The sequence below is a fragment of the Lycium ferocissimum genome, chromosome 11 (genome assembly GCF_029784015.1).
Source record: "Lycium ferocissimum isolate CSIRO_LF1 chromosome 11, AGI_CSIRO_Lferr_CH_V1, whole genome shotgun sequence".
Lineage (NCBI taxonomy): Eukaryota > Viridiplantae > Streptophyta > Magnoliopsida > Solanales > Solanaceae > Lycium > Lycium ferocissimum.
In genome coordinates, this window is record NC_081352.1 from 50,705,037 (window position 1) to 50,715,016 (window position 9,980).

Genomic DNA, 9,980 nt, shown 5'->3' on the forward strand with positions numbered 1-9,980 from the left:
GAAGTTTCTTTTGGCTACTATTTAACTTTTTCCTAATTTTGTCCATGAGATGAAACAAAACAAGATATCCTTCGTGAAGATTTAGGTCTACTTGACATACTAGTTATAGAACTCAATATATTGCGTGAAATAGATTTGGTTGTTGCCAGACCTAAGTGTTACAAAAATTATAAGGGATCCAATCATCTTCCCCTTCTACAAATTTAGGCCAAAATACAAAAACTCGTGAAAGATACAAAGCAGCTCAATAAAGAGGCACTAATAAGTGTTGGACATCATTTTTTTTTTTTTCTCACTTTTTCTTTAAGATATGTTGAGCCAAAAAAAAAAAAAAAAAAAGATGATTTGTACAAGAAGAAGTTAGTTTCGCATCAACTTCAAGGGTTCATAAAGCAATGCATCCTATACTATTTCTCATTCATAAAGCAATGCATCCTATACTATTTCTCAGAGGCGCATTATAAATAGGATCGGCGAGTTCAATTAAATCCATTGTTTTTTACTCGAACCATGTATGCTTATATCAAAAAACATCTAAAATATATACATAAATTAAGACTATAAATTAAGACACTTTCATTCTAAAACTCATTGATTCTAGATCCTAAATTTGTCTCCACTACTTTTCACAAATCTAAAGTTAATTATCAATTGACTGAAATTAAACTCTCCTTATAAATAACTATTTCCAGTCTGCCTCTTTTCCCATAAAATCCAAGAGTCTTCACCTCTTGATTTGAAGGATCATAAATCACCAATTCTCCAGAGCTATTTTCCAAAATGAGCTCACCATTTTTCCAAAACCCCAAAGGCCTCTCCACCCTTAAAAGAGGACCAATTCTTTGCAATTTATTCCAACAGTTTTTAACTCCCAATTCACTTATCACCCAAATATCAAAATACTTCCCCACTTCTTTTAAACAATAAACAATAAGTGAAATTGATTCTTTAAATGGTACAATCACCCAAACACTCCTAATTTCTTGCTCTCCAAAAATTCCAATACATGATGGCAATGTTGTATTTTGGAAAGTCTCTTCACTCATGTTAAATGAAAGAATCACCTCATGATTATCACCATCTTGAGCTAACCAACAAAAAGTCTCATTTTTATATACCATACTCCATGAGCTATTACCATACTTTATTTTAGCTGGCACAATCCCTTTATACTTTCTCCAAGAATTTTCATTTAAAGAATATATCTCAATTTGATAAACAACAACTCGATCAATTGAGAGACAAAATAAAACTTGTATTACCTTATGATCGTTTTTCTTCTGATCAAACCCTAATCCAAAATCACTTCCACGTACTGTTGATCCAACAAGACGTTGAATTTGGGATTGAGGCAATATTTTGTAGTCTCTAATAGAAGGATTCCATAGAACAATATTATCTGGATAACCACATAAACAAACAATGCCGTTACATGGACCTATAAGCCTAACGTGACCAAATTTGTCATTGAAGAATGATGGAAAATCTTGATTGATGAACACATCAAATGTGTCATTTATGGACAATGAGAGGATCCTTTTATTTGTAATATTTCCACGGCGACTAATTAGCAATCGGAGATAAATTTTTTTGCTGCTCAGATTATGAAAATGCTTTGAGATGAAATTAGGGTTCTTGACGAGAGAATACCAGAATCTGCAAACACACTTGAACCTAATCAGAGAAGCTGCAGGCAACCTTGTCAATATCTCGAAAATTACATCTTCAGGTAGATTCATTGCCCTTTAATGTTCTCTTGGTCTTCTCCTTTTTCTTTTGGCGAAACATATTTTTTGTTTTCTGTTTTTGTTTTTGTTTTTTGGTTTTCGGATTTTTTTTTTTTAAATTTCAAATGGATATGTAATGAAGGAAACAAAAGAGACGAGTCTAAAGTAGCCCACAAATGTAGCTTAATTCCTTTCTAAAACAAGAGAGCAGAAGAATTAAACTTGCCCACAGATAATTAAGTTTAATGTTTCAAGAAATAAATGAAAGTGGTGGTTCTAGGTGAAGTTAAATATAAACGTAGATTATTTATGAAGTTCCTCATTTCTTGGAATGAAGCCAATCCAGTGCTCAAAACCACCATTAATTGGATGATGTGTAATGCAAATTCGTTTCAATTTTGACATGATATATTTTTAATTTTAAATAACAGTCTAATTACTTCAAATTAATAAGAAGTGCTTATACTAGGTGATATAAGGAAAAAAAGAAGACAATAAATGGGAAATTTTTTGCTACTAAACAAAGTACTCCTATAACAATCTTTTAAGTCGTTTTTTATGTTGCCTCATTCATGGATTTGGTCTAGGAATAGAAAATTGATAACCTATTTGAAGTAGTCAAATAAGAAACACTACATATTATCTCATTCTCATCACTATATATTCTACTAATTAAAGTACAAGACTAATTAAATAGGGGTTCCTACTTATTCAGAGGAGAAAACTACAATTTCTCTCTCAGTAAACCTATATATATGAGTCGCTTCATGTTTTCAAAATAAAACATACATAATGATCCAATTATGCTGCAGGCGCCACTTTTGCTCCGTCATCGTCGTCATCATCATCATTTTCTAACTCTCTATTGAAACAGAAGTTACTTAAGTGCTTTGCTTCCATCCTGGAGGGATAAAAAGGTGATGTATTTCCCCTCACAATCACCATTTTTTGAACAAAATACAAACTTAATGGAGTATGAGAACTCTGGAAGTTAAACCCTAGTTGTTAGTGATGAGCGATGATACTATATAGCTCCTCTTTGTCCTATTATTTATAGCATTGATATGAGTGGCATTTGCAGAAAATATCAACCAACTAATTCCCAGGAGAGCTTTCATCTTTATTAGTGTTGTTTGAATCTTTTTTACTTTTTGAGATTTGCTTTTGCAAAATGAGTGCACACGAAAGATTCACTACTACAGAAATAGCAATTTGCAACGGATAAATTTTGTAGCTAAACAACAAGATTTGTTCTAATCCTATTTTGCCACAGATTAGCGACAAATTATCAAAAAATTCTATTAGCTACGGTCATGGATGGAGCCAGTTACGGGCTAGGGCTTTACCTCGAGATCATTAGAACTTTCGCTTATAGTTAAATCACTGCCCTTCGTGCGACCATCCGGACCCCCCTTCGGCCAAGAATACACTATATATACAAGATTTTTTTATTTTTTATTTTTATTTTTTTATTTTTGATGTATATATAGTAGATATTGAACCCCCTTGACTTCTTCGTGTGCTTACTTCTTTATATTTTTGAACCCTCTTAATAAAAATCCTGGTTCTGCCCTGACTACGGCCTACGAGCAATTTAGCAACGAATTAGGGATGAAGTTACTTATTTCAGTTTTTTTCCATAGTGGTCATTAGTGGAAAGATGAGAGGAAGATGTGAGACTGCGAATGCTGAAGTCCACAAATTGTTGAGGGAATGGAATGACATGAGGTAAGCTCATGGAAGCTGTCTGGTTTTCACAATCCACACGTGCTTATTCCCTTTTATGCACGCTCTTTAATTTGCCAGCTCGGAAATACAGTCCAAGCTAGTCCAAAAGCCAAAGCCTTGCGAGTGGAGGCTTAGGTTCATCGTGTAAAATATGCTTTATGATTATATATTCTGATATTCATACTATCATGCCCATAGATTAAATATACATAATTGGATCTAGAACATGATAATCTCACTTAAAAGCGTCATAAGACACAAAAAGCGAAAGATATTATAGCAATAAAGAAAACCGACAAGCCTTGTCCATAAATTAGCTTCTCCCCCTTGCCTTATCTTACGTTAAAATATGTCACTTTAATAATGGTTTGTGGAGGCTACCTTAATGGGTAGGAAAATGATCAATTTTTAAGATCTAATCGTTAATCAGCTTGTACGTACATCCATCAAGTAATCGAATGAACATATTAAATGAGATTTGTTCATTTTTAACTAATAAGTTATGGGCTTGACATAATATTGAGCCACATAATTAGAAAAATCTAATATTCTCCTACTTGGTTCAATGACCAAATAACATCAATATTTAATAGCATTGCCATTAGTTGCCCACAAGACAAATTAAATCTCTTTCATAATGTCCATAATAAATAATTAAATACCATAGTATCCTACCATTTTAAACTCCATGTCTAATTATCCTTAGGGTCTAACTGCTATATACGAAAGTTGGCCGAGTCTCTAACCAAATCTAAGTCATGAAGATGGGACAGACTATCCAATAATATATACATATATATATATATTACACACACACACACACTCCCTATGGAAGTGGCGCAACTTTGCTCCCGGAAGCCAGATCGGCAATTAGTCAAATATACCCTCCCAAAAAGAAAGGATGTCAAGTGTACTGAGTTTGTAAGGCATGCATCATAAAATAGCAAGGGAACAAGGAGATAAAATAAAAATAAAGAGATAACCGTCGCTTTCTTAAGGCGGAGTCATGCATGCATACCCCGTGAAATATCATATCAGCAAACGTCCGATCCATATATCATCATATATCAATATGGAATTGGGTGACATGGATGTCACATGACATTTAACTTATTCTATGTGGTGCCTATGTGGCAATTTAAAAAAAAAAAAATCTAGAAAATTGATTTTTTTTTTAAGGAACTATGAAAAACTTTTATTAAAAATGAAAACTTTTTTGTTTTAATAAAACCTATTTTTCTAAAAATATATTCTCAAAAATTAGAGATATTTATGAAACAAGAGTCATGCCTTTGGAAAATGGATTTTTTTTAAAAAAATCAATTTTTTTTCCTTAACGCACATTTTTTAAAATTAATCCAGATTTAAAAAATATTTGAACACTTTTTAAAAAAAAAAACACTTTACAGTTTTCCAGATTTAACAAAAATCATTTTCCAAATTTTTTAACTGAAATATCCAATTTTGTGAATATATTTTTAAAAAATGGGTTTTATTAAAACAAAAAACTTTCAGATTTTTAATAAAAGTCATTTTTTTCATATTTGTTTTCAAAAAATCAATTTTTTAGATTGTTTTAAAAAAATTGCCACGTAGGCACCACATAGAATAAGTTAAATGCCATGTGGCGTCCATGTCACCCAATTCCAATGACTAGACTTGCTTGATGTGATGAATATGTTAGAAATGAGGGGATTTTTAAAACTTTGCTAACGTAGGGTATATTTGGCTCCAACTTTGTCCGTGGAACGGAAGGGCCATATTTGACTACTTTGGCTAATGGGGGTAAAGTTAGCTAATAAACTAAAGTAGAGAGGTATATTTGACCCTTTGCCCTCCAAAATATATAAGGACCTTTAGCACCTCCTAAATGTTAAAACCTGTGACATAGAGTAGGTTCATCCTTTAGCACCTCCTTTTTGTGATATGGGAAGTACATGAATTTAGTTCAGATGTTGGCACAAGAAGAGTACCTTTGGCCTCCATAGTTTCCTTCCATGTACCCAATTTTTCTTTGTTTGGTGCAATTTTCTCGAAAGTCTTGGTTTTATGTCCCACTCCTGTTGTTTGTACTTATTTCTTTTATGCTATGTAATGAGGTAGGGGTCTACAACAAACCCTCCACCACCACGGGAGTGAAGATCTTATGGGTGGAAGGTTTAGAATAAAAAAAAAAAAATTTTATATTTGGCCCAATTTAGCAAGGTATATTGGTTTCACTATAACAATGGGAGAAGATGAAATCGGCAGAGTTAATTATGTTAGCAGTATCCTCCACAATAGCCTTCAAGTTGATGTTGTTAGAGGATATATCTTCAATGAGCAGACAATCCATTTCAATGATGCTCTAGTGATGATCATTGTATTGTTCATGAGCCACTGTACAACAAACTTGGCAGCCATTGCCTTTGCAATATATATTGTCATCTCTGCTCTGAATAGGCACAACAAAAGCAAAAAGAAAATCACCAGAATTATCTCTAGCTATGCCTGTAATGCTAGCCTACCATTTTGTTAAAAAAAACTTCCATCAGTATTGCACTTAATCATCCCTGTGTTGGGCTTCTTCTAAACCACAGTTTTGGTAATAGTTTTAGGCCTCAACTTCGCCACCACTTCACATAATTGGATCCATTATATTGTAAATCCATTCTTTGAAGTGAATATGCTTTGTCCATAATAGCCTTGATATTGTTATTGCTTCATTCTTCTAAAGTAAAATGTTATTTGAGTGCCATATCTGCATATCATTCTCTGAATATAGCATTCTTTCCAGGAGTCTGCCACCAGTCAGAAATCCTCTTACAGGATTGCTTATTTGATCCCCATTGACTAACCAAAAAACTTCCATAAGCATTGTTCAAGTTTTTTTTTTTTTTTTTTTTTTTTTTTTTAGTTCTGCTAGGATTTACCCCTGGTGGGGATGTATTTATTCATGTAAGACACAAAAGTACATGGGGGGGACTATACCAAAACCCCATGAATACATCACAGGCTACACAGCAGCCAGACAATTAAAAGGAGGAATCTTACATATTATGCAAACCATCCTCACTAAGCTCTACTAATATACATTTAGCTAACAAAAAAATTTGCCTTATCAAATCTGATCCTAAGGTTAGAAAATTGCAACCTATCTAGTACAAAAGGGCCTCTAGCACCAGATGGGATCTGATCATAAGTATTATAGAGAATATGTGCATCCAATGTAGTGGCAAACTTAGCAAGAAAATCAGCCACTGTGAGCAAAAGAAATATCAGTGTTTTTAATCAAATCTTTTGCATCCTCTACAATAGTCTTGAGGTCCATATTGTGGGAACCTTGATTCTTCAGCATATCTACAACAATTTGGGAGTCCATCTCAATAATGCACTGTTCAAGTTCACTATCAATAAAGAGGTGCTTAATAGTCTCTAGTACTGGTATAGCACAACACAAACAGTCCAGCGCATTTCTGTTTCCAAAAGGCCTGCAAACAACATCATCAAAAGGTAGTTAGATTTAAGAAATCTCCAAGATACAAAAGAAAATTTAAATGGAATACTGTTGTGCCAGATTTTCCTGTATAATGGATCTGGTATTTCAAATTCTCTGATGTTATCCCAAGTTGATTTGTTGGACAAGACACCATCACTTGTAGCATTCCTGAACATTATGTCACATTTGGTGTTCGGATCCAATCTTCATGTTGATGATACTTTGAACTAGCCAATCAGGATGAACTTCATGGAGTCTTTGATCATCTCACTCTTGATTGTTAAAGAAATTTTTTACCTAGAGTTTTGCTAAAGCACCATAGCCTGTCTAACTTTTCCAATTGTTCTATTGCTCCACATATTGCTTTTTCACATAATAGGAACAAATACTTAAATGTATTTTTTCTTCAACTGCCAAAGTATTTGGTAATATTTGAATCCAAATATTCAACTAATTTTCATTATATATTCTTTTACAGCATTTAATCATTTGTTTCTTTCTAGTACCACTACTTACATTTGCAGGTTTCTAGTGATAAATTATGTTTAAATACTTATTTACATGCAATCTCTCTAAAAAATTTCAGATATACTTTATGAGATAATCCAATCTAGTGATAAATTATGTTTAAATACTTATTTACATGAAATCTCTCTAAATTTTTTCTGATGTACTTTATGAGACAATCCAATAACTAATGTGACCTATTATGAAATATTAGTTCATTCATGTCTTTAAACAAAAAAAATAAAAAAAAAAGTTCATTCATGTCATAAATAATGTCTCATATATTTCATTCAATAATTCTTTCAGAGAAAATTCTAAATTGCCAAATAATTAAAAGCAAGTAAAATGTCCTCAACATATATATATATATATATATATAGGATTGAAATTATAAACTCACACTTATTGATCCTTTTTGGTACTTTCACCGATCAACGATATGTTTGTTTTCAAATCCCAAGAAGCTATGGTATTATTGGACTTAATATATCATAGCTGTGTTGCTTGTTTAAGTTCATATATTGACTTCTTTAATAATCAACACATTATATAATTTTTTCCCTTCAAGTTTTTCTAAACCTTCTGACTAGTCCATGTATATATACTTATTAATCCTTGAGGTCTACGTTAAGAAACATAGTTTTCATATTCATTTGGTGTAACTCTAAATTATAATGGGTACGTAATAAAATTCATTCTTAAAGAGTCTTTCTTTGAGACCGATGAAAAAGGTCTCTTTACAATCAATGTATCATTATTACCAAGTAAAATACTTATCAATTTGGCTTTGCATCGTCCAATATTTCCTTTTGAATCATCCTTGGTTTTAAAAGCCCATCTACACCCGATTTCCAACTTTTTTGAGCTATTGGCTTTTGAAGAATCAAATTAGATTAATTTTTGAAGTTCCTCATTTCTTGGAATATTAAAGCCATACCTCATGCTCAAAACAACCATTAATGGATGGTGTGTAATGGAAAAATGGTTTAATTATTGGTATGAAATAATTTTTAGTTCAAAATATATAATTAACGCCAAATTAATGAAGTGCTTATGCTGATATAAGGAGAAAAAGTAGAAGACAATAAATGGAAAAGTTTTGCCCACTAAACAAAGTACTAACATTCTTGAATAGTCATCCTTTGCATGGATTTGGTCTAGTAATAGAAAATTGATAACCTATTTGAAGGAGTCAAATAAGAAACACTACATATTACCTCATTCTCATCACTGTTATTAATTAATAGTAATACTAAATTAGGGTTCCTATGTCTATAATAATAGTGAGGAGAACACAAGAACTAACTTGTAACTTGTCCCTCCCTAGTCCCTATATATAGCCCAATTCTCATGAAGAAAATCTATGAGAAAGTTACGCTGCAGGTGCCACTTTTGATCCGTCATCGTCGTCGTCATCATCACCTTCAAACTCTCTATTCAAACAGAAGCTAATTACAGGCCTTGCTTCGATCCTGCAGGGATGAAAAGGTGATGTATTTAGCCTCACAATCACCATTTTTTGAACAAAATACAAACTGAATGGAGTATATGAGAAGTCTGGAAATTAAACACTTGTTGTTAGTGATGAGGGTGTTGCTACTTGCTAGCTAGCTCATCTTGTCTTATTATTTATAGCACTGATATGAGTGGCATTTGCAGAAAATATCGACCCATTAAGAGGGTGTGTTCGGTATGAAGGAATCTCGAAAAATATTTTCCAGGAAAATAAGTGGGTTTCTTACTTATTGTCTTGTATCCAATACCTAAGCAGAAGATATTATTCTAAAAATATTTATATATAATCTAGACAAATACTATGGGAGGTGGGGGTGGGAGTGTGGGGTGGTGGGGATGGGGGATACGAGGGATACAGGGTGAAGATGATGTGTGTTGATCAATGTGGAATGTCACTTGTGGATTGTTTTCCCTACTACTACTAGGGAAGTCATTTTTCTCATTTTTAAGGAACTTGTGATTTTCCTAGAGATAAATTTTTTGAAATGTTTTGATCAAAAAATATTGAAAAGCATTTCTTGAAAATATTTTCTTCATACCAAACACATCCTGAAGGGGAGCTTTCGCGTAACTGGTAAAGTTGCTGCCATGTGACCAGGAGGTTACGGGTTCGAGCCGTGAAAATAACCTCTTGCAGGATTGCAGGATAAAGCTGCGAATATTAATAGACCCTTGTAGTCTGGCCCTTTCCCGGACCCCACATATAGCAAGAGCTTAATGTACCAGACTGTTTTTATTTTTATTTTTAAACACACCTTAATTTGCCAAGAGAGCTGTAATCTTTAGTAGTGTTGATTGAATCTTCTTACTTTTCCGGATTAGCTTTTGCAAATGAGTGCACCGGAAAAGATGATTAGGTGTAAACGCACATGGGGCTGAATGAAATTAGTGAGACAAACGAATTGCTCAAGTCCACAGACTCCACACATTGTCAAGGGAATGGAAGGCATGAGCTAAACTCATGGTCTTCACAATCCACACGTGCTTATTCCCTTTCATGCACACTCTTTAATTTGCCACGTCGG

The 9,980-nt window shown here is 33.2% G+C and overlaps 1 protein-coding gene across 1 annotated transcript; it reads right to left on the bottom strand.

Moving 5' to 3' along the window:
• Window positions 1-139: 139 nt before the first annotated feature.
• On the bottom strand, window positions 140-2,876 carry LOC132036563 (F-box/kelch-repeat protein At3g23880-like). The gene has a single exon (XM_059426920.1). The coding sequence runs from the start codon at window positions 1,737-1,739 to the stop codon at window positions 648-650; it is 1,092 nt and encodes a 363-aa protein (XP_059282903.1). The 5' UTR covers window positions 1,740-2,876; the 3' UTR covers window positions 140-647.
• Window positions 2,877-9,980: the final 7,104 nt, after the last annotated feature.